Here is a 25,788-nt window from a genome sequence, read left to right as displayed (position 1 = left end):
AAGTCGTGAGCGTGTACAATGTAAAGTTTGGTGGTGAAGGTAGAACTTTACAGACTTCTTAGCATGCTCAGTTTGATCACTGATGCTCAGTCTTAAAGCATTTAATAATTTGTGCAGAATAATGCAAATCTGGGAAATTTGTAGGGCTAAGCAGTATATTCTGAGCATGCCAATTGGAGAAAGTTCGTGATTGGGTTCAGGGAGGAGGCAGGAGATGGCGAAATCCAACTTTTTTCAAATTTGTATACTTCTCAATGTTTGCTTTTCAGCAGAACTCGTATCTGGTTCACACTCATGCTGAAAGCATGTATTAGGGGTCTGTCATGCTCTTAAAATCCGTCTCAACTCTCACTGCAATGACAACCAGCTGTTAGAGACAATCATTGTTGCCATTACCATTCTCATCTCCTGATCTCGCTCTCCGAGATCAAGTTCATTTCTGATCTCGCTCTTCGACAAGCCGGGTCGCAACCATATTTTTGAGTTTGCTGAACTTAATGTATTGATTTCATGACATTTAAAATCCAATTTGATTTGTTAATTTGGTACAACTAATTTGACTTATGTTGAGTAATCTCCAAAATTGGACCTGGTTGCCTTTTTTAAGTTTACTCTATTTTTTATTCGGCATAAACACAATTTGGTCCATATTTTGGCCATTGGTTTTATCAAACATACTGTAACTTTTTGAAACACAACCAATTTCTCAAAAGCTCCACACCTTATTCTCTGACTTAAAGCATTACTTTTTAATAAGCTGTCTGAATGATGATGCATTGAGCATTACTTCATTTAACCAATTGACTTGGCACCAACCAGTGAAAACCAGTATTTCGTGTTCAGAGTACACATCCCTGAATTGTATAAATGGTGCAATCTGTTCCTGTCAACGGTGTGGCATTGGAAATATTTATGTTTCCATTCATTAAACCAATGATATGCAAACATTTATTTGTGTGCGTGATTAACGTGTCCTGGCCATGTTTTTTTTTTAGAACAATAGCACTAAAGAGGATATGGAAAACAGCTTGATTTGAATAGAAACTTATTTAAAAATAATTAACTGTTTGACAAAGTTTCCATGTACCCTTTATGATGCAATAGGATTATACACATGTAGAATCAGGGTCAGAAATAAAACAGGGCTTGGAGCAAAATGCCATAGAAATTTAAAATGTTGAAGCAAAAAAAAAAAAAAAAAAATGCCCCCACAGTGAATTCCTCTGTCTTTCTTTATCTGTGAGCTAACATTTGACCTTTTGTGATAATATGCCCCAAAAGTGATGCATGTTGTCACACTATACAGGTTTTCACAATGGGAACCTATTATGCAAAATGTAAACTGTCAAACAATTATAAATTTCAATATTTCAATTCAAGGTAACAAAGTGCCAAGCCATTGTTTCAGCCACCAGAAATTGTAAATAATAGGCAATGTAAAAAATTAATTGTTCAATTAATTGATTCAATGTAAGTATTAGACTTTTGTAATAGTTTATACAGAACTTTTGCAGTTTATACATCTGCATGACATCCTTTCTGTTTTTATACATGAATAATCAATTTTTTGCAACACCGTGAGCTTTTTGAGCACTTCTTATGTGTAACGTCATTGTGTCTTTTTTCCATTTTGATGAATATTTGCTGCTCGGGCAGGTTTTTAACCTCAACTGATCAGAAGATAAGCATTTTTGTGAAAGACGCACTAAGATACCAACTAAATGGACTCTCTGCAAGTCTGCTTCGTATAAAGTCCATTTTTACGAGCACATCCACATCATCAGTTTTGCAGATGTTAGTGGGTACAAAGGCCCTATGTTTTTAAAAGACTTATCATGTGTTATGATGTTCAGACTGTAAATAACAGTGAGCTTCTTAAGTGGTTTGCTGTCCGATCGCCGCCAAGTTTCCATTCAAACAGACTATGCACCAAAAGTCTTACGCACAAGGTATTTCCCAGCAATGAAACATGTTCTGTACTCATTGGGGACTCCAAAAGTACCGTATGAAAACAAGAACGGTGTCTTCAACTCCTCTGGGTGTGGGTACACCATGTTTTTTTTACATAAAAAGTACACTTTTTGGTTAAAGGATGTGTTTGTTTTGGTGATCTTGAAATAACCTTAATGCAATTTTAGCTACTTATGAGTTAAAAGGAGTGAAAGTAGATTTGAATATTCAAACTTTTGATGCATGAACTTATAAATCACTAATAAATATGTATTTTGAGAGATCTATTACAACAAAAGGTATTGGTAAATATTCCAGATTTCCACCAAATATTGGTCATTAGGGTTCTGTTGAAACTATAGGTTAAAGACCTGGAAAGGTTGCAACTTCACTTCCTTAATAAAGGGTTAGTTATCAGTCACAGTTCTGCTTTGTAATCCATATGTGCCCTTGACCAAGTGAACCAAGTTTCTCCAGGTCTCTGCAAGTAGTTTTAAAGTGTCTAATAAACGGATGTCACATGAAAAGTTGCAACATAATTTGGTTAGCAACATTAGACATGCAATAGCAGAAATGGGCGAATTGCAAGATCTCATGACTTCAGTAATCGCAGCAATACACACTTCTCTGCCTTTAATGAAGTCTTTTCTGTTTTAAATCCTTGTTCGGTAGGAACTGAAACTCAGCTGTTTCTGTTTCAAAGGTAATTTTTTTTCACAGAATAGTCATGAGACCTGTAAGCAAAAGTGTAAAAAATGAATAATTACTATCATGCAGTGAAATAGTAATGAAAATTAACAGTAGCAGTAGTAAGTTTTTTTGTTTTTGAACAATATCAATAATGGCTGGGTAACAATAAAGCTGAGGGCCAGATGATCAAACTCAAATAAAATAAAGTAAACCATGGACAAGCCCAAGACAACAAATCAAACTTTTGTTTTTCCATTTTCATAACTGGAAATTTCACTGTCAGAATTAAATTTTGTGATTTATATTTGTTTTTAATTAAAATGTTACATTTGCCTCCTGGGATTCATTTTAAGGTCATTTTTACCATTATCAGGGCATGTTTTATATAACACACTGTTTAACACATAGCTTGTTGCATAGCCGATAAAGAGACAAGGACTTGACCACCCTAAAGATTAAAATACCCCCCCAAAGTTTGCATCTTAGTATCTGCCCTGGTGTGTTGTCCATTTATGCTAAATACTTCAATTGAATAAATGCATTGAAATAACTACAGTGTATCAAATGTTAGGTAACAGATAATAACAGAAATGTACTACAGGGCCATTTTCTTGGCTGTCATGCTTTAAATATTTAAATAATCCAAAGGGAAATAAGAAGCAGCAGGCAAAAAGTTCAACAGTGTCAAATCTTTATTTTAAAGTCCTCTGTAAGTATAGTAAATGGACTTATGTCAACATCCAACCAGTGGCTGCGGTTAATAAATATTATTTGCATTTAAATTAAACATCATAAAATTACTAAGTAATGAAATGCCTACTGTTTTGTGTGTGGCATACACAAAACAATTGTCTCTTTTTAACTTTAGTTTTCTAGTAGGTGATTAGATCACACATTCATTTAATATTATACATCTGTGAGGCTATTAGGCATTGCTGAAATTCCAATTCTTCTTACAAGAATGTCATAACCACCTCAACCAACAGGCTGGGCTATATTTGTAACAAAGTCATTGGCAAATAGTTCTTAAATATCTTATGTAATTGACAGGAAGAGACAATAATGTTGTGCCCATGCTGTAGCTTCAGAAGCAACCGGAAAGGCTTAAGGGAGCTGTGTCCTTATCTAGACAGGAAGCACCCCCAGCTGGCACTTTAACAAGGCTTTTAGGGCTAACTGTAGAGTACGAGCAGTGAGACGTCATCCATTTTGGTTTGGTTTGTTCCAAAACTTCCCACAGAACAATGGTATGGCAGACTAGGCAACATTGCTCTACTTCCTCAATGGCTCCTAGTTCCAACGGTTCTTTAGGGGTTGATCCACCTTGGTGGGGGTGGGGGGGCAAGCTTTGGGGTCCCGGTCATCTCTCTGTGCATAAAGAGTCACTTATGGATGCTCTTCCAGAGAAGACCAAGGCCGTATACGTTTTAACACTGGTGTGATAAATCCATGCAGTCATACTTGGGCCGTATCCACTGCAAAGGATTCCAGGAGGGTCCGGTACATCTCAGATCGTAGAAATCTGGGGTAAGAATCACATTCCATCAGTCCATACACAATCTTTTGAGCCTCATCAAAACACTGCACCGTTGGACTTCGTACATTCCTCTTGATTTCCTCGCGGGTCTGATAGTCAATGTTTATCTGCCATTCAAATGAGAAGCACTTAGACATCAACAATACTCTGGTCATATTTTAGCACTGGACATTTTAAACATTGTCTTCTACCTCTTTAGAAGATTCAGCTTCAATGAATTGCTCGAAGATTTTCTTTGCCTTCAAGGACATTTTATAAGATGACTTTATTTTCTTGTAGTCCTCACACTTCAGCCAGAATTCAATGTTCTCATCGCTAAATTCGGATTTCAGGAAGGTGCGGAACGTGGCCAAGCCATCTAGAGAGACAAGGAGACATCTAAATGTGCTTTGTGTCAAAACACATAGAGAAAATGAAAACCAGCACCTCTTTAATTTACTAGTGTTTTAGTATACTCTTGTCTCAGCAAACAGTATGCCAACAATTGCTCTTTGTGTGGTGTAAAAATAGACTTTCTTACATTTCGAGCCCAGGAGTCGCTCCAGAGACTGAGACCATTGTTGGGTATCTTCTAAACTTAGCCTGCTTGGACCAGAGAAGTTTATTTACTTGACTGCAGTTGGTTTAGGAGTAAAGTTGTTTGAGCTTCCAAGGAATTGTCCTTGAAAGTTTGTCTTGATGTGTAGTTAAGTTAATATTGGAATTTGAATGTATGACAAACTTCTGTCGCCTTACCTCTCGGGAGCAGATGAATTGGAGAACAAGCACTTTAGTCGACACATGAGGTTCTTTCCTCTATGGAGAGAAAGTCAGCTTTGTTGTCGGCATTTCACGCTTCACACATGCAAACCTACTCTAAAGCATGCTGGAATATAATTCAACTCACAGTATAACCCTTGTTCTGTCAAACATCCCAGCTAGATCTGTAAAAATCCCTCAATATTGCACTTACAGCTTCGTGTTTCTTCTGCAGTCATCTCTATCCATGTTGAAATGCTCTGGGATTGGTGGGATTAGGCCAGGCATGGTAGCATGAGGGATTATTGCCTTGGGATCCACAGCACCTCTCTCCTGCTCATGATCATTCTGCACATGGTGCTCTACTGATTTCCCCTCTATGTATCCGGCTCTGCTTTTTATGCCCTGCGACGGTTGCTAAGGGCTTGTGTCACCAACAGGGACTCGGCGAACCACAGCAAAGAGGAAGCCCTGTCAAGCCTCCCCACACCCTCCTCCCCATCCATTCGCTGTCAGATGGGGACTGACGTTGCTCATGTGCGCAAAGCGTACCATGTTTATCCATATTTTTAGACATGTAAATACATGTGCGCCCTTGGAAATAACAGATAAGCAAATTACAACTTTGCATGTGTTATGTTTTTTCTATCTATGGACGCAAACAGGGCCAAACTGCAATGCCTGGTTCGACACTCAAATGAAAATATGAGTCAAATGAGATGGTTATTAGCAGTTTGTCATTCTTTGTTCTCAGTTTGATTATCAAAGCTAAATTAAGGAATCCTTCTCCAAAAGTAAAGGGGTAGTTGACATGTACCACAATGTGACGTGCATTTTGCTAGTTTTTTAATAACTGCTTTGGATGCAGTTTTTTGTTTCATTTGTCACACCACAGAACCATTTAAGATTATGTGTTTACGGTAATAAACGGTGATTAAAATTGTAGAAAACTTGGTGATCATTCAAAGCACCTAAAATGTTCTTTCTTTATACATTCATGAACATTTTAACCTACACAATCTCAATTAAAAATAAAAAAGAAGCCCATATATCAACAACTCATGGTACTCATCTTTAACTGATGCTTTTATTTGACCTGTTCCATGGTCAGGCAAAGTGTATTTAACCATTTTAAAGGAATAGTTTACCCCAAAACACAAGAACAAACCATAGAAATGATAAAGAATCTATTGGTCGCTTTTTTTACTAAGCAATTATAAAGACTTGGAACTGAAGCATTCAAACTTCAAAATGAAGCAAAAGCACCATAAAAGTAGTCCATACAACATTTTCACTATATTTAAAGTCTTCTGAAGTCATAATTCTGTGTAAGAAACAGACTGATTTATTCTTTAAAAATCTTCCCTGCCATTGAGCTGTTCTCTCTCAACTGAATTGGCAGCATTCAAATCGTGTTTATAAAAATAGACAAATGTAATTTGTTAACAGTTATGCACTTACAATGGAAGTGAATGGGGCAGGTTCATAGACACAGGGCCGTTTCTGAGCATATGGGGGCCCTAAGCGAAATCCTACAACCCTCCCCCAATCCGGATCTTAGCCCACACATGAATTGCAGTTACAATCTCCCTTCCATTTTGAGCCACAAGGGGGCACCTCTATAACCGTCTAATTGAGTCATAACAGCTGCTTTTAGTATATTTAAAAATAAAATGTAAAAACAATCTTGCTTTCTGGAGCCTCCTGGTGGCTCTGGTGCCCTAAGCAGCCTCTTATTCTGTTTATAGCTAGAAAGGGCTTTGCATAGACATTAAAATACTCACTGTTTCAAAAATATATCCACAAGACATAAACTTTATAGTTGTACAAAATAATTGACTAATCTTATCTGCCCACATTTAAATCCACATTAGAAGTTCATTTTCATGATGACGTAACATCCTGTAATCTCCTGTCAAAGTGACTTTATCAAACTAAAATCTATAATGTTTACATATAGTGGCTATACATGTGTGAATTTGAAGGTTTATGGATTGGCCCCATTCACTTCCATTGTAAGTGCCTCACTGCAACTGCAATTTTTGCTGCTTCTTTTTCAGTATTCTAGGCACTTTGCAGGTTATGGTGACAGAAAAATGGATAGGCAGTCAAGCATTGTATTCACTGTGTTAGAGACAGCTAATACACTCCACCATGTGTAGACATCTTCAAAGTCACCTGATTGGTGCACTCTGTCTCACCACTCTGAACATACTGTGCATAGAGTACTGTAGCACTGTCAGTTTCTCCATTGTGCGCAATTGAGCAATTTTGTTCCTCGGGCAATGTCAGTGGCTCAGAACATGACTCATTTCCTATTAGTTGCCGTGACAACTGTATTTTGAGAGAGGAAGGCAGTGGCAGATTTTGTGAGAGATTGGTCAGCGTATCATTCGTGAGAATGAAACTTAGTACCTTACAGATTGGTGAAATTCTAGTCAATAATTGAGCGCATCCGCTGGAATCACCGCAGTTGCATGAGTTTCTTTCAAAACGGTCCCCTATGCAAGATAATTTCCTTATGTCAATGTGAAATAGCTCATGATATTGCATCAATTACACCTCTGGGCAACAACATGTTTGGTGAGAAAACGTTAATGAGAACCATTGAATGAGTAGCATAACTGAATTAGTACACAGTACATTGTGTTCTGTTGATTCCACTTAAAAGCCATTTATCACTCAGCAGCTTATGTCCAAAACATTACATTTGTACGAAAACTGTATGAGTGTACATATACTCACTGAGCACTTTATTAAGAACACCGGCACATCTAATTGTGTTTGTGGAATTTTAGGTCAATCAAACCAGTTATTCTTAGTGGCTCTGATTGCCTTTTTAAGCCTTGAATATCATGAAATAAGTAATTGTCGCAGTAGGGTCAAGATGTGACATGGATTATTACGGTATTTTATGGCAGCGTCACTGGCCTAAGTCCCGTCTCAGCTGTTAGCTCGGGCCAGGCATGTGACAAAAACACAATTCTTGACAGACTAACTCTCAGAGCTACTTCTTAGAACAAAATTAGTGATGGTTTAAATATAGCTCATCTGCTATTTATGTGGAAAACAGTTTTAATAACTTCTATGAAAAGGCGATATGATGTTCCCTTACACTTTGGGTAATGAGTCTTGTCAGCTTATGCGTTTGTCAAATCACAGAGACATCCATAGGCTGGAAGAATCCGTCGTAAAACAAGAAACCGTTCTAAAAGTTTAATTGTGGTCAAAACAATGACATCATGCACTGAAAAAAGGGAAAGCAGCTCTAATAAATACTAAACCAGTGAACTTGAAATCAACTTAATGCATTCATGTTGGAGATGAGAACATAATTATATTGTGTAAAGTCCAAGTGATATTATCACATTGCTGTGAAATTTTCAAATGGATTCAGACTGCTAACGGATAGTGTTCACTCAACGTGATGTTTACTACTTGCTCAAATACCTTATTTAAAGAGAGCTACAGTGACACAATTCTTTTTACATTTGATGTTAACTCAATTTAATTGTGTACAATCCATCTATGTTCCCTTAATCTAATTATGTTGGGACAATGTAAATAATATTTGTTGCATATTATACAGTATATATAATATGCTAATGTATTTGTTGCTAGCTAGCAACTAGCTACCAGGTTCAATAGAGTTATTTGAACAGATGTAATTTTAAGTTAGGTTAACTCAATTCATTTAGGTTTTCGCTATACAAAGTATTTGAGTAGAGACTTCATTTTAATTTTATATCAAATATACTCAATTTTATTGTTTGGAACCAATGTCCCCAATTTAATTAAGTTAATCCAACAGCTTTTGTTTATTCAGTGTTCAGTATTTTGTGTAAAATGAAAACATTAGCTGGGTCATTCTACAAAACCGCGACTATTTGTTCCTCTCATATAAAAATGTATTAAATACAAAAATTATTATTAAATGATCTTTCTAAATAAGTATCTTTTTACCTTTGTGAAGGAATAATTATATCCCAGTATGTGTTCAAATGTATTAATTTAGTTAATTTAGCTTTAGATGGCACAATGCAATTTATTAACACATTATTTGTCAGAGGTTGTTTCAAAATAGAAACGGCACCCGTTCTCATCTCCCAAACCATGAAATGTATCTTCATATTAGACCATTTCTTATTACTGTAATTTTTTGGTGATGTTTTTGTCTCTTGTTCATCTTATCACTCAAAATCTATGAAGTTGACAATGCACACCACACACTTTCTGTTCTCCACAGTCATTTCCCCTAAACCACGTGCATATGTCCTCTCTGTCCTTTCTGTTTGGGTGCTTGTTAAGAAATATATATTTTTTCTTCTCTGCAAATTAGTTGTTGATGGCAGGTCTACACTGGGTTCCTGGATGTGTTTCTCAGGTTCTGGTAGGCCTCAGACTTGATGAACCTTGGGCAAGAGTCTTCCTCCATTAGTCTATATATAAGTGTCTCTGCTTCATCGAAACAAGTGAGGTCAGGCTTCATCAAGGATTTTTTGATCTTCTCTCGAGTGTGATAGTCAATGTTGACCTGTAAAACATGTACATTTACATCACTGAAAAAGCCTTCAGGACAGTAGAAAATGACTGGTTTCATAAACCCTTGTTTTTTTGTATTAGTGCCACGTCAAAATAAAAATCGACGATTTCGAGAATAAAGTCATAATGTTTTGAGAATAATAATAATATTTTTTATTTATATAGTGCCTTTCCAAATATCAAGGACACTTTACAATCAATCAAATGACTGTTGGTTCCCCAGTACAACAAGCATTACATTAAAGAAGAGTATCAACAACAACAAAAATAGCAAAGCAAACAGAGAGACTATTCTCACAATACTTTATTCTCAAAATCGGCATTTTTGTATTTAGATACACTCACTGAGCACTTTATTAGGAACACCTGTACATCATCTTATTAGTGCAATGATCTAATCAGCCAATCGAGTGGCAGCAGTGCAATCCATAAAATCATTCAGATATGGGTCAGGAGCTTAAGTTAATTTTCACAATCATCAGAATGGGGAAAAAATGTCATCTCAGTTATTTCGACCATGGCATGATTGTTGGTGTCAGACGGGCTGGTTTGTGTATTTCTGTAACTGATGATCTCCTGGGATTTTCGCACACAACTCTCTCTAGAGTTTACTCAGAATAGTGCCAAAAACAAGTCAGTGAGTGGCAGTTTTCACGGACTGAAACTCCTTGTTGATGAGAGAGGTCAACGGAGAATGGCCAGACTGGTTCGAGCTGACAGAAAGGCTACGGTAACTCACATAACCACTCTGTACAATTGTAGTGAGCAGAATAGCATCTCAGAATTCACAACAAGTCGAACCTTGAGGCGGTTGGGCTACAACAGCAGAAGACCGCATTGGGCACTTTATTAGGACCATACTGTTCTTAATAAAGTACTCAGTGAGTGTATATTTAAAGCAATTACATTACAAAGCAACTAACAAGTATTTTAAGGCACTAAACAGAAGAAATGGATGAATATATTGATGCAGTGGTTTCCCATGTGTTTGGAAAGGCCTGATTCTGACTATTGAATGCTTATATGAACAACTGTTCTGGTTTAATTTACACACTGACCTCTTTTTGAGCCATAGGATGTAGAAATTTTTCATAGATTTCTGATGCTTTGTTTGAGAGTTTGCAAGGCGAAGTCATCCGCTTGTATTCCCTGCAGGCTTGCCAAAATTCAATGTTCTCCGCACTAAACTCAGACTGGAGAAATGAATGAAAGGCAGCCAGGTAGTCTGTTCAAAGAGGAATGTTCAAAATGATGAAAAGTTTTGACCATCGAACACAAAATCACAAAAACCCTACAAAAATGATTAAAAGGTGATTGGGGGTTTGAACTAACCTTTATTTTGCAGTAGATCAGTAAGCTTTAGTCCAAGTGTCGAATGGTCATGTAATCTGTAAAAATAATATATGAAATGAACCCCTAAAATTGTCTACATCATCCCCATACAGTTTAAGCTTATTATTTCAGTATTAAGATAAAATAATAAAAAGTATTTGAACACTCAAGTCACACTTAAAAATGTATGAACGTTATTGCATTTCAAAATCAACCAAGTAGCATTTACAATATATAAAAGAAATATATCACAAGCAAAACATTTACCAAAAAAAAGAATTTCTTTGGGTTTTAAATGATAAAACAATAGATACACAAAGTATATGGACATGTTCTGGTTGTCAAGCTTGGTTGAACAAGTCCATAGTTAATAGAGAATAATATAATAGAGAAAACAGATGTTACTTGGTTTGTAATCTATGCTGTAAGATTAATACATTTAACTGTGGCTTACTGTATGTTTAAAAAGACTTTTTAGGACCATGGTATGTATGTATGTAAAAATTGCCATTATTTTTAAACGTACTGGTAATCAGAGATGTCAGAGCTCTTTTTCCGGATCAAAACTGTTTTTTTTCTGCTCAACAGAACATCCAGTCTATGGCATGGAAATGAAATAATAGTAAACAGGTAATAAATAACACTGTATTCACATCAATGTAGCACGTAATCTGTGTTATAACATTTCAGTACATTAAGATCCAAAGATTGCCTAAAAAGATAAGTAACAGAGATAAGTAATACATTTACGTGTTTGGATGTTTCTTGTTCCGGATTAAATCATTGAACTCGTAGATCCTACTTTTCGAGCAAAGTAGTCTAGGCATCTTGGAGTGACGGCTGATACTTTTTGGAGAATTGTCCAGGCTTTCTTTGCGAGTTCATGTTTTTAACAGACAGAGTGAGATGTTGTGATACCTAAACATGTTCACACAAATCTCTGGATGCCAATGTCACTACGAAGATTTCCTTCTGCAGTGATTCATATACTATAGGCCTCAACAATATGTGGGTACTTAGCTGCACTTAAAAATATAGCAAAATATCAAACCAATTCCATTTGTTTTAATAATTGGCACAAACACAATTTTTCAAGGAAAACATTTAATACAATTGTATCATAGTATTCTAGCAGAGAATTACTCTATAAACTTTATAATTATGCAATGTGATGCCTAAAAGTAATTTGAGTCAAACTTTGAACCAATCACATCCTGTTAATGTTGTAATAAAGTTTGCCCTTCATTTGCGGATGCACCACAGCCAAAGACAAATGACACCCCTCTTAATGGACGGATTTGAGTTTAGAGAGTTACAGATAATATCAAGTTTTGGTTTGCTGAGTCAATATGATTACTCACGTGGGAGTGGCATGAATCTGATAATAGTGCTTGGCATATCACCGTGTTTGCTGTGTATCTTAACAGCAGAGCCACGAGTTTAACCACACACGGTAGACAAGTGGTATTGTTAACTGTGCATACTAGCCATTTTAAACAGTCTGAAATGAGTGCCTTTTCATTCTTATTTTATGTGAGATTCTTGTTCTCAGAGTAAATTCAAAGCATGGTATACTTCAAACATGTCAGCATATGCAGGTTTGCTTCATAACTTCTGCTCTATGCTTTTCATCCACCAGGTGGCATCCATGACAGTGCAACACTCTTTAGGCAAAGAAACGTTTTATTTTGGTCTTGTGCTTACAACCAAGAGTGTGTCCAGTTTTTGAAGATAAAGCATTGGAAAATGCAGCAAGGTCAACTCATGTGTTTAAAAGGAAATGTGAATGAATCACTTTGAATGTGTGGTATAAAAGAATGATTACATAAAATATTTTACACATGGTCATAGATTAGCTACTCAATCGTAAAATTGAGCGTACTTACACTGGTGGCCAAAGGTTTGGAATAATGTACAGATTTTGCTCTTATGGAAAGAAATTGGTACTTTTATTCACCAAAGTGGCATTCAACTGATCACAATGTATAGTCAGGACATTAATAACATGAACAATTTATATTACAATTTGAAGAAAAAAAAATAAAAAATCAGAACTTTTTAAACTACTTCAAAGAGTTCTCATCAAAAATCCTCCACATGCAGCAATGACCGCTTTGCAGATCCTTGACATTCTAGCTGTCAGTTTGTCCACATACTCATGTGACATTTCACCCCACACTTCCTGTAGCACTTGCCATAGACTTGTCGGGCACTTCTCACGCACCTTACAGCCAGGGGTGTAAAGTAATGAATTATAAATTCTCATGTTACTGTAATTAACTACTTTTTCCCCAAGAATTGTGCTTTTTAAGTAGTTTAAAAATGTTACACTTTTACTTGAGTACATTTTAAGTGCTGTAACTGTACTTTTTCTGCACTATTTTCCCACCATCTGTCACCATCACCATTCGCTACTTCGATTTTATTTTTATCTATCAACATGATTGGCTAGGGAGAGTCTCGTGACTCCCAACCAATCAAATCACACGTAAAAAACTTGAACGGTAGCTGCAGATCTGGCGCCAACTGTGGAGAATGCCTCAAGCACAGTTCAACACCTGAACATCACAGCAGCACCTGAAAGGGCTTTTCGCATGTGAGTTTAACTTGCTCAAGCCACATATCAGCATTAATCGTACCTCTAATTTGAAGAAACATATCGAGGTAAATTTCATATTTCGTCTTCCTAGATTCTGTGTGTCTATAACGTAGCCTGTAAGATTATTGGGTTGATGTGAGAGATTAATACAATGTTATCAATATCAATAAAATTATCTAGATGTTTAACTGAAAAAAGAGAGATGTCCTAGATTAAACTCGAGTAGTTTTCTATATTTAGCCAATGTTCTACATCTAGAAAAGGGGTTTTCATTAATTCCGCCTATGCCCATCTTGATGAGTCATTAATGTAAATGCAGTCGTTCATGTCTAAAGTGAATTTAAACAGTGGGACAAAAAGCATATTTGCATCAAAATGTTGGACTTGAAGTGTACATGTAACTGAATCGAGCACTGTCTAGGCGATGTCATATAAAGGCTATTAATCAAACAACATTAATAAGGAAATGAGGAACCACTCGCTACTTTTGCCGAATAACTTGAGTAGCTTTAGAAGTATTCATGTAATAGAATAAAACAGTGACATTTTTAATAATAATTTTTGTTTTAAATATTGCTTGTTTTTTAATAATACTGACCCCTGATGTAGAGAGTGTGTTAATTTGTATAATAAATAATCAGTAAAGTAGAGATGATCAAATAATGTGTTATTATGCTTAGCCTTTATCATGTTTTTTCTAATAGAAAAGTATCAACATTTGTGGAGCAATACTTCAGGCAGAACATTCCACCTGTCACAATCTTCAGAAAATTGTTCATCATGCATTAGAATGAGAACACAACTATTTCTGGGCTTAAAATATACAAGAACTAAACCAATGTTGAACATTGTATCTCAAAAAGAGGACAATGTGGCCCCCATGTGCTACTTAAAGAAATAATTCACACCAAAAATGAAAATTCTCTCATCATATACTCTCATCATGCCATCTGTCTATGACTTTTTTTCTTCAGAACATAAATTAAGATTTTTAGAAGAATATTTCAGCTCTGTAGGTCCTTTCAATGTAAGTTAAGGGGTGCCAAAATTTGGACACACCAAAAAGCACATAAAAGCCGCATAAAGGTAGTACATACAACTCCAGTGGTTTAATCCATGACTTCAGAATTGATATGATAGGTGTGGGTGAGAAACAGGTCAATATTTGTGCTAGAAATTCTTCTCTCTGTCCAGTAGGTGGTGATATGCATGAAGAATGTGAATCACCAAAAACACAAGAAGTGAAAGTTAAAGTGGAGATTGACTGAGCAAGGAGGAGAATTAATAGTAAAAAATAATACAATATTTATCCGTTTCTCACCACATCTATCATATTGCTTCTGAAGACATGGATTAAACCACTGGAGGCACATGGATTAGACTACTTTTATGCTGATTTATGGGTTTTGTGGATCTTCAATATTTTAGCTCCGATTCACTTTCATTGTTTGGACCAAAAGAGCAGAGATATTCTTCTAAAAATCATACACACCCAGAATGGCATGAGGGCGAGTAAATGCTTGATTTCCAGCTTATGGCCTGTTATGTCGAGCAGACTCGGGAAGGGCTCGTCTAGGAGAGAGAGAGAGAGAGAGCGAGAGAGAGTGTGAGTCTAGAAATATGTTTGTGAAGCTAATGAGTTATTGTGAAGTTGATTAATTATTGTGAAGCTGTAAACCAGAAAAATTGCCTATTAAAAGAGTGTGGAACTTGAATGAAAAAGTATGTTGAACTTACCCCTCATAAGCACTGAAAACTGTCTGAAAGACACAGTTCTTCCTCAACACTTTTCTTGGTATACAGTGAAGCACACAAGGAAGTCTGCATCAGACTTGATAAGTTTGTTTTGATCTAATTTGCCAGCTTTTGAATGCTTGTATAACAGTACAGTACTCATAATGTGCAGTGTTTTCATTTTGTTTTAGTGTCTGTGTGGGAGCTTCTTCTGTCTAGATTTGTGCTTGAGTTGTAAAACTGTTTATATGCCAATTTATTCAGCCTGATATGTTTATACTATTTTCCTCTTAATTTCCTCAATGATTACTAAAGCAATGTGAGAGATTTTGTGCTTATGTATTCATAGTATATACAATAGCATCTGAAAACTTGCTTGTTTTGAAAATTAAACGAAATGAATAAAAATGAAATTCAATTAAGTTTTAATTAACCTTTGAGTTTCCTTTAGAATTACCTGAAAAGAGAGGAAGACCCATCATTTAATTGCTGCCAATCATTTTCTTTTCATCTTGTACAGTAAAACTACAAATAAATAAATAAATAATATGTCCACAAAGGTTTGGCTTCATATTATCCTTAAGGGAAATATTGCTTGAGGCATGTTAGGACATTTGGAATGTACTGGAACTACTTTTGAACTACATTTTACCAAATTTTTTATTTTTCTCATCATGAAGACAAAACAGACATTAAAATACATTTTTGTTTGCAACAGTCATGAGTACATTAAGACTATCAGGATTATCATGAAACATTATGAGTACATATCGTTACATTAGGAAACATTTTCTGCTCTTTTTTTTATGTCTCATCTTATGTCAGTAGATAATTTAACAGATTTCCTTGGTCCTGTTGCTTCACTTTAAGATGCTTAAATACAGTAATTCCAGAAACAGGCTAAAAGCAATTACGAAAACAATGGATGCTTTTGTTCTACTTAACTGGTATAATAACAGAAAGACAAACATGTGCATATACATAGATATATAAATAACTTTCTAGCTTTCTCTAGAGTTGAAATTTGAAACGTCTTATTTTTCTGGTCATTATTCTCTGATTGTCTCCCATAGCAACTGCCCCTAAAACCCCCACCACCTTGTTAAGACGATACATAACATACACACTGGCCACGATAAGAATCACACCAGTGGCCAAGAGAACAATATACAAAAATATCATGGAGCCACTGTAAGAACCCGTTGATGGGACAGTCCACAGGTACACCCAACCATTGTAATGATTGTTGTGGACAATTTCAGGTCCGTTGTCCAGGACAATTGTATTGTAGAATGCTGGATCATTATTGTAGATGCTGCTTGATTTCACATAAAAATCATCAGCTGTAGGAGGGATTAGAGGGGTTTGTTGCATGGTTGCTATAATAGTATCTGTTAATGTTTGGAATCCACCCTGACCGCACTGAAGATCTTCATAGGTCAACTTCTGCAGAGGATGGTTTCGTAAGTGGTGTGGTTCATGGCATGCTACTCCTTTGTCCAAATCATTGATTAGCCTTTGGTTTTCACTAATCCATTCTGTAATACTCAAAATGCTACAATCACAGTTCCATTTGTTGCCACTAAGAGAAAGAACCTTCAGTGCTCTTGCATGTACAAAAATGTTTCCAGGAAGATACCGCAGATGGTTGTGGCTTAGATCAATTATTTTGAGACTTGGGATTTGCTGAAAGATTGTTGCTGGGAGAGACTGAAGCTTGTTTTCATTTAGCATTAGTATTTGAAGGCTAGTCAAGCCAGAAAAGAGTTCAGCGTGCAGCTCCTTAAGATTGTTGCTTTTTAGGGAGAGCTTCATCAAGTTTGGCAAGCAACAAAAGAGGTTCTTTGGCAGGGAGCTTAACTTTTCATTGAAGTGTAAATGGAGCCATCTTAAGTTAGTCATGTTAGCAAAAAGGTTCCAAGGGACAGTGGCTAGGTTGGTTTCATAAAGATAGAGTTCTTGGAGCCTTGGCATATGCCCTACTAGCTGGTCAGGTAGAGAGATCAATGGGTTTTTGTAGAGGGTAAGCTTGGTGAGATTGGGCAAGTAGTAGAAGCTCTCAGCTGGAAGATTCCAGAGCTGGTTGGTTGACATTAAGAGAGTAAGAAGTGAAGGCATGTGCCAAAAAAGGCGTGGTGGTACCTCTCGGATCTGGTTCTTATGTAGTATTAGCACCAACAAGTTGTTTAGATGATCAAAGGAACCTGATTCTAGAGTCTCCAACTGGGTATAGGAGAGATTCAAAGACTTAAGTTGCCTCAGATTGTGGAAGAGGGTTTGCGGGAGGTTCTTCAGTTGGTTCCCAGCCAAGTTGAGGAAATTCAAGCTAGTCAAGCTCTGGAAGACATTGGCGTCCAGCTGAGAAATACGATTCATACTGATGTCCAGTTTGATTAGATTTACCAGCCCTTGAAAAAGTTCTGAATTTATGGAAATGATCTGATTGTCATCCAGCTGTAGCTGCTCTAGGTTGCTCTGCTCTCTAAACACCTTGGGTGGGAAAATGGAAAGACCGTTTGATGACAGTTTGATGGAGCGAAGTTGTGGAGCACCGTGGAAGGCCTCTGGGTGGATAGTGTCAAGAGAGCTGTGGGATATCGACAATCTTAGAAGAAGAGGGAAATGCTGAAAGCTTCGTTCTTGGAGAACTTTTATGTGTGTGTCTTCAAGCAAGAGTAGGATGGTGATGGCGGGGTCCAGAGGGGGTATATCAGTGAAGTTCCCTTTACATTTTGCTGAACCTTTAATGTCACAGATGCACCCACTGGGACAGCAAGTGCTGAAGGTGAGTTGAGGCAGAAGTAGAGCAAATGTGAGCCACATCTTTGCCTAGGAAACAAAATATATATATCAGTCAGTATAAGAGTCACACTGAGTGTGTTTACATGCACGATCTTGCTTTATATGCCGACAAAATGTAAAGTCATATAAACACATTAAGCAGTTTTCTTTAATCGAAGTAAAGTCATACATTAAGCAATAAGTGATTGACACCTGTAGATTTTTGCCCACTTTGATGCACACCAATACAACAAAACTACAAAAGAAAATCAGCTTACTCGAAAAATCCAACAAAGCAAGAAATCTTTTTTACATGAGGCTTGAAATCATCAAGTTATTCCAACAAAGTTGCATGTCAATTTGTCACAAAACTACAAAGTGGTGAATTAGTTCCAAATCTGGTACAAAAATGTACACCTTACCAATCACACATTAATATTGTGGTTGTTTACACTCTGGGTAGGGTCAGGTGTTACATTTTATTGTTAGGTTTAGGGATGGTTTGGGGTTAAAGGTACGCAAACATAGTTTTGGATTAATATAGAACAAAGGTCACATCGGGAACTACAAGGAAACGAGGGAAGCGTCTCTCATTGGTGGGTTTATAACTCATACTGTTTCGGACAAATTAACTCATAGGAATTCGTACGAATTCGCCACCTCATACTATTGTCGAGTTGGTTATTCTCTGCTTTTGACCTCAAAACATAAATAGGTGTGATACTTTTTTGATTAACAAATTAAGAAGATGCTTATCCAAAATAACCATTTCAGAAAAGGGTACACCATTTCCTACTAATTTCAATCACTTTTGGCATTTTATAATATCTCGAGTATTCTATAAGCAATTCATTCTGCTTTGTAATTGGATCAGTCAATATGAACCCACTTTGAACATTCTTCATAACATATCTATTCCCCTGACTTCTGAAAAAGAATGTGTTTAATGGGGATTCTCAGAAGTAATGTGATAATTTCAAGGATTCTTCTTAGCTACATTAATTTGCAACATTATAAATGTTATCAAATGCTAGATTAAATTACCTAATAATCAACCGTTAGACACTGCGTGCAATGACCTTGCGGATCAGGAACATTTTGCAGTGCATAGTGCCACACAGGTGTTTTGGAAAGTGCTGTAGTATTTGTTGCTATATAGTGTTTTAGGAGAAAATTAAATCAAAAGTGCCTTATATACTGGGGGATCTTTAGCCCCGTTGTGCCCCAATTATTTCAACAACAGATACTCAGCACACTTTCTTCATTTGTAAGAGAAAATGTTATATATTGGATCTATTTGTTGTACACACTAGAAATAGCCTTGTGAACTCCAACGTTTAAGAAAAGACGATGTAGCAAACACAACATTAAGACAAATTATTTGACCAAAAACATGCAGTGAAAAATGTATAAAATTAATTAGTGAAGTTGAACTTACCCCTCATAAGCACTGAAAACTGTCTGAAAGACACAATTCTTCCTCAACACTTTTCTTGGTATACAGTGACGCACACAAGGAAGTCTGCATCGGACTTGATAAGTTTGTTTTTATCTAATTTGCCAGCTTTTGAATGCTTGTATAATAGGTTCAGTACTCATAATGTGCAGTGTTTTCATTTTGTTTTAGTGTCTGTGTTGGAGCTTCTGACTATATTTGTGCTTGAGGTTCAGTACTGTATGTTTATATGCTTTTTAATTCAAACTGATATGTTTATACATTTTCTCTTAATTTCCTCAATGATTACTAAAGCAATGTGAGAGATTTTGAGCTGTCCTGATCTATTCATATGCAATAGCATCTGAAAACCTGCTTGATTTGAAAATGAAATGAAATTAAACAAAATAAATGTAATTTAATTTTAATTAACCATTAAGTTTCCTTTAGAATTACCCAAACATATCAACCAACCAATCAATCAATCAATCAACATTTATTTATAAAGCATGTTTAAACACAACATAAGTTGTTCCAATTTACTGTACAATAGAGAAAATGAAACACAAAAATAAAGACAATAAAACAGCATATACATAAGAATCACAATCAAGGAACATCCATAATTTAATCATTTTCAAAAGCTAAAGAATAAATATATAATTTAAGGGAAGATTTAAAAATAGCTAACGATGAAGCAGACCTCACGTGATAGGGGAGACTATTCCAAACTTTAGGTCCAGCCACAGAAAAGTCCTAATCACCCTTGGATTTACATCGACAACGGAGGGCAGACAAAAATAATTGATTGGAAGATCTGAGCACTCTGGTTGGAGTAAGGGTGGGGAAGGTCAGAAATGTATTTTGTGCAAGACCAAACAATGCTTTATAAACAAAATGAGGATTTTAAAATCAACCCTGAACTTAAAAGGAAGCCAGTGACGAGATGCAAATATGGGAGAAATATGATCCCTCTTTTTTGACCCTGTTAAAACCCTGGTTGCCACATTTTGAACAATTTGTAATTGAGATAAAGCAGATTGAGAAAGGCTAATGTACAGGGAATTACAATAGTCCAGCCGCGATGTAATAAGTGTATGGATCACAATTTCCATATCTTTACTAGAAAGGAAAAGTTTTAGCTTTGCAATAGATCAGATATGAAAGAAGCTTCCCTTAATAACAGCACTAATCTGTTCATCAAAAAGAAGCAAAGAGTCAAAAATTATTCCACGACTCTTAACTTTCTTTTGTATATTAGAAGAAAGTGGACCTAACTGGGCTTACATGACAGGAGAGGAAGACATGGGACAGCCTAAAATCAGCACTTCAGTTTTACCTTCATTTAACTGCAAATAATTATTTAACATCCAACTTTTAATGTCTTCGAGGCACTTCAGCAGATTCTCAAATGGGCAGTTAGTGTCTGGTCTAACTGGAAGGTAAAACTGGGAGTCTTCAGCATAGCAGTGATAAGTGATATTACATTTCTGAAAAATTTAACCCAACTGAAGCGTGTATAGGGAAAACAATAATGGACCTAAAATGGATCCTTGAGGGACACCAAAAGATAAGGGAGCTGATGAAGAGGAAAAAGTACCTAAATTTACAGAAAAGGCCCTATCTTTCAGATAGGATGCAAACTACTGCAAGGCCAGACCCTGGATGCCAACCATACACTCAAGGCGTTTGAGAAGGATGTTGTGGTCAGTAATGTCAAACGTAGCCCTGAGATCTAACAAAACTAAAACAGGATATGAGCCTGAGTCCAGAGCAAGCTAGATATAATTTTTGACTTCAGCAAAGCAGACTCAGTACCGTGTAAGGATCTGAAACCAGACTGAAATGTGTCTAAAATGTTAAAAGTGTTCAAATAAGAGTGAATAAATTACTCTTTCCAAACACTTGGAAATAAAGGGAAATTTAGAAATTGGCCTGTATTACTTTTATATAGTTGGATTAAGATGTTTTTCTTTAACAAAGTTTGCACAGCTGTATGTTTAAAACTAGCTGAAACTAGTCCATTAGCTAGGGAGCTATTAATTATAGCTGTCACGCTTGGACTAATTGTCATAAAAACATCTTTGAAAAGAGGTGCAGAAAGAACATCAGACTTGCAACATGAAGAATTTGTTTTTCGACTAGTACAGTACAACTAAATATAATATTATATAAATCATAATATCATGTCCACAAATGTTTGGCGTCATACGGAAAATGTTCCTTGAGGCATGTTAGAAAGTTTGGAATGTACTGGAGCTACTTCTGAACTACATTTTACAGCATTTTAAGTTTTTCTCACCAGAGGGAGACAAGACAGACATTAAAATGCATTTTTGCCATAACGGTACAGAGATCTGCAACAGTCATGTGTACATTAAGACTATTAGGATTATAATTAAACATTATGAATACATATCAATATATTGGGAAAAGTGTTCTGCTCTTTTTAAGATACTCAAATACAGTATTTCCAGAAACAGGCAAAAAGGAAAACATCTAGTATGAAAGCAATGGATGCTTTTGTTCTACTAGATAGATAGATAGATAGATAGATAGACAGACAGACAGACAGACAGACAGACAGACAGACAGACAGACATTCTAGCTTTTTCTAGAGTTGAAATTTGAAACGTCGTATTTTTCTGGTCATTATTCTCTGATTGTCTCCCATAGCAACTGCCCCTAAAACCCCCACCACCTTGTTAAGACGGTACATAACATACACACTGGCCATGATAAGAATCACACCAGTGGCCAAGAGAACAATATACAAAACCATCATGGAGCCACTGTAAGAACCCGTTGATGGGACAGTCCACAGGTACACCCAACCATTGTAATGATTGTTGTGGACAATTTCAGGTCCGTTGTCCAGGACAATTGTATTGTAGAATGCTGGATCATTATTGTAGATGCTGCTTGATTTCACGTAAAAATCATCAGCTGTAGGAGGGATTAGAGGGGTTTGTTGCATGGTTGATGTTATAGTACTCGTAAATAAAAGGGAAGATGAAGTCATTGTAGCTATAGTTGAGTCTTTTCTATGCGGTATCTGGAATCCACCCTGACCGCACTGAAGATCTTCATAGGTCAACTTCTGCAGAGGATGGTTTCGTAAGTGGTGTGGTTCATGGCATGCTACTCCTTTGTCCAAATCATTGATTAGCCTTTGGTTTTCACTAATCCATTCTGTAATACTCAAAATGCTACAATCACAGTTCCATTTGTTGCCACTAAGAGAAAGAACCTTCAGTGCTCCTGCATGTACAAAAATGTTTCCAGGAAGATACCTCAGATGGTTGTGGCTTAGATCAATTATTTCGAGACTTGGGGTTTGCTGAAAGAATGTTGCTGGGAGAGACTGAAGCTTGTTTTCATTTAGCATTAGTACTTGAAGGCTAGTCAAGCCCGAAAAGAGTTCAGCGTGCAGCTCCTTAAGATTGTTGCTTTTTAGGGAGAGCTTCATCAAGTTTGGCAAGCAACAAAAGAGGTTCTTTGGCAGGGAGCTTAACTTTTCATTGAAGTGTAAATGGAGCCATCTTAAGTTAGTCATGTTAGCAAAAAGGTTCCAAGGGACAGTGGCTAGGTTGGTTTCATAAAGATAGAGTTCTTGGAGCCTTGGCATATGCCCTACTAGCTGGTCAGGTAGAGAGATCAATGGGTTTTTGTAGAGGGTAAGCTTGGTGAGATTGGGCAAGTAGTAGAAGCTCTCAGCTGGAAGATTCCGGAGCTGGTTGGTTGACATTGAGAGAGTACGAAGGAAAGGCATGTGCCAGAAAAGGTGTGGTGGTATCTCTCGGATCTGGTTCTTATATAGTATTAGCTCCAACAGGTTGTTTAGATGATCAAATGAACCTGATTCTAGAGTCTCCAACTGGTTAGAGGAGAGTATCAAATACTTAAGTTGCCTCAGGTTGTGGAAGAGGGTTTGAGGGAGGTTCCTCAGTCGGTTCCCAGCCAAGTTGAGAAAAATTAAGCTGGTCAAACTCTGGAAGACATCGGCTTCCAGCTGAGAAATCAAATTATTTCTGATCTCCAGTTCTGTTAAATTAACCAACCCTTGAAACAATTCTGAACTTATTGAAACTATCTGATTGCCATTCAGCTGTAGCTGCTCTAGGTTTCTCTGCTCACTAAATATTTTGGGTGGGAAAACAGAGAGAGCATTTGATGACAGTTTGATGGACAGAAGTTGTGAAGCATTATGGAAGGCTTCTGGGTGAATAGTGTCAAGAGAGCTGTGGGATATCGACAATCTTAGAAGAAGAGGGAAATGCTGAAAGCTTCGTTCTTGGAGAACTTTTATGTGTGTGTCTTCAAGCAGGAGTAGGAAGGTGATAGCGGGGTCCAGAGGGGGTATATCAGTGAAGTTCCCTTTACATTTCGCTGAACCTTTAATGTCACAGACGCACCCACTCGGACAGCGAGTGCTGAGGGTGAGTTGAGGCAGAAGTTGGAGCAGAACAAATATGAGCCACATGCTCTCTAACTGGAAAACGAAATATATGTATGTCAGTAAAAGAGTCACACTGAGAACATTTACATGCTCAATCTTACACTGATTATGCTTGATAAGCCAACAAGGTGTAAAGTTATGTAATTGCTTTAAAATGTTTTCCTCATCAATGGTTTAAGCAAAGAAACATAGTTTTTGCCCACTCATGATCACATTTAGATGCACACCTTTATGCTGATAACTACAAAAAATCAGCTTATAAAAAACATCCAACAATGCAAAAAAACAGAGTTTACATGATCTGGTTATTCTCTGCTTTTGAAGTCAAAACATAAACAGGCATGCATTTAGCATGCGTTTACATGACCTTACATATTGCCAAACATAAGTTGCCTGGTACAAAGACATATGACTTTTGCTCCCACTGAGAACAATAATCTAACCAACAAACAATGTTATTACGATTTTTTCTAAGTTTAAGTCCAAACCTAAACCTAATCTTAAAGTCGAACCCCTTACACACATCCTAAATCTAAGCATGATTTCAAAAAGAAAATAAACTATGTGAAGAAACAAAACATTGGGTTTGGGATAGGGATTGGCATTTAGAGAGATTTTGTAAACAACTACTCTAACACATAATACAATGAGTAATCGATTACTTGAAATTCACTTAGTTTAAGTCTGACCTTCAACCTTTGAACCTGTTTTTCTTATTAAAAAATTAGAACTATGCATAAACAACAACATCTAGATACAAAATTTAAAAAAATTAAAAACTTTTGCTTGTAGAACCATGTGTTCCATTTTCTCTGCAGTGAAACAATCACTTTAAATAATGACAGAATTTTCTTTTTGGGCAAACAATTCCTTTAACAGCATCATGCATCCACAGCGCCTACCAATGCATTGAGTTATAACTACAAGATTTAGGTGAGAGAAACCATTTCATTGTTGCCCACAGCAGGCAAAGATACAAAGGAAAAACAAATTGCAATATTTGAGTAGTGGTTGAGTGTTGCATAAATGGAACGAGTAACTATATTTGTTCATTTTGTTTTTAAATAAAGATTTGAATAGGTAGCAAACTAAAATTTGATGCCTGTATTGTATCGATTATACGTTTTGTTTGTTGATTGGTTGGTCTAAAATTTGTACCTTTTTGTAGGAGCCAAGTCATACGATCGCTTTCGATTTCACCATCTCGTATGGATTATTAAATTATTGTAACAGATTACAGGGGACGCTATCTTCATTGGTAAGAGAAAATATTATATACATATTGGATTATTTCATTGTACATGCTAGAATAACTTCTAATACTCCCACATTTAAGAAAAAAATAAACCATTGTAGCAAACACAACATAACTTCACTTGAAATGAGAAATATATATATATACATTCTAGAGAAATGAATTAGTGAAGTTGAACTTACCTCTCAAAAGCATAGAGGACCAGCTGACTGAAATGGATGTGCTCAGCTTTTAATAAACTTTTGGATAGCGCTTTTCCTCAACACTTATCTTGGTCTACAGTGCAGCCCAAACGGAAATCAGCATTGTCCTTGATATGTTTTTTTTTTTTTTATCACATTTGCCAGCTGAATGCTAGTAAATTAGGAACAAAATGCAAAAAGTACAGTGTTTTTATTTGTTTTGATGTATGTGTGGGCAATATAATATAAGCATATTGTCAGCAACATGAGCCTTGTAATCCAACTTGCAATGTTTAGACTTTTTCCCCTTCATTTTCTAGATGAATACTAAAGCAATGCGAGAGATTTTGAGCTGTCCCTATATATTCACAGTATATCCACCTTTTTCATGGGGGTCTTACTGTGTATTGTGGGTGGGACTTCCGCCGGAAGCCGTTCTATAGCATTCCCTAGCTCTGGCTGCAGTCATTTTAAGACCCTGTTTACAGCTGGTAACAAGACGCGTTTCGGATGATCCGATCGCAAATGGTTAGCGCTAAATATAGCTATAAATG

At 36.5% G+C, this 25,788-nt stretch overlaps 3 protein-coding genes across 5 annotated transcripts; all 3 read right to left on the bottom strand.

Moving 5' to 3' along the window:
- Positions 1 to 3,295: 3,295 nt before the first annotated feature.
- Positions 3,296 to 5,332, bottom strand: si:ch211-117l17.5 (regulator of G-protein signaling 21). Of its 3 annotated transcripts, none has more exons than XM_052123983.1 (5): positions 5,130 to 5,332; positions 4,913 to 4,972; positions 4,698 to 4,759; positions 4,369 to 4,535; positions 3,296 to 4,284 (listed from the first exon to the last, which is right to left on the bottom strand). In XM_052123983.1, exons 1-5 carry the CDS (start codon positions 5,201 to 5,203, stop codon positions 4,096 to 4,098), a joined length of 552 nt encoding a protein of 183 aa, XP_051979943.1. In that variant the 5' UTR covers positions 5,204 to 5,332; the 3' UTR covers positions 3,296 to 4,095. The 3 variants fall into 3 exon arrangements, with proteins under 3 accessions (XP_051979943.1, XP_051979941.1, XP_051979944.1); XM_052123981.1 differs by having other exon boundaries at positions 4,698 to 4,762; positions 5,130 to 5,331; XM_052123984.1 differs by having other exon boundaries at positions 4,698 to 4,762; positions 4,913 to 5,042; positions 5,130 to 5,292.
- Positions 5,333 to 5,999: 667 nt separating this feature from the next.
- On the bottom strand, positions 6,000 to 11,750 carry si:ch211-117l17.6 (regulator of G-protein signaling 21). Its single transcript, XM_052124071.1, has 5 exons — positions 11,540 to 11,750; positions 11,316 to 11,387; positions 10,790 to 10,845; positions 10,516 to 10,682; positions 6,000 to 9,449 (listed from the first exon to the last, which is right to left on the bottom strand). The coding sequence occupies exons 1-5, from the start codon at positions 11,614 to 11,616 to the stop codon at positions 9,270 to 9,272; spliced, it is 552 nt and encodes a 183-aa protein (XP_051980031.1). The 5' UTR covers positions 11,617 to 11,750; the 3' UTR covers positions 6,000 to 9,269.
- Positions 11,751 to 15,839: 4,089 nt separating this feature from the next.
- On the bottom strand, positions 15,840 to 25,310 carry LOC127640979 (uncharacterized). The gene is made up of 3 exons (XM_052123716.1): positions 25,235 to 25,310; positions 21,965 to 23,830; positions 15,840 to 17,951 (listed from the first exon to the last, which is right to left on the bottom strand). Exons 2-3 carry the CDS (start codon positions 23,819 to 23,821, stop codon positions 16,134 to 16,136), a joined length of 3,675 nt encoding a protein of 1,224 aa, XP_051979676.1. The 5' UTR covers positions 23,822 to 23,830; positions 25,235 to 25,310; the 3' UTR covers positions 15,840 to 16,133.
- Between the last annotated feature and the right edge of the window lie 478 nt (positions 25,311 to 25,788).

Source organism: Xyrauchen texanus, chromosome 50 (genome assembly GCF_025860055.1).
Source record: "Xyrauchen texanus isolate HMW12.3.18 chromosome 50, RBS_HiC_50CHRs, whole genome shotgun sequence".
Taxonomy (NCBI): domain Eukaryota; kingdom Metazoa; phylum Chordata; class Actinopteri; order Cypriniformes; family Catostomidae; genus Xyrauchen; species Xyrauchen texanus.
The sequence above is the reverse complement of the archived record's forward strand: the minus strand, read 5'-3'. Positions and strand labels throughout refer to the sequence as shown.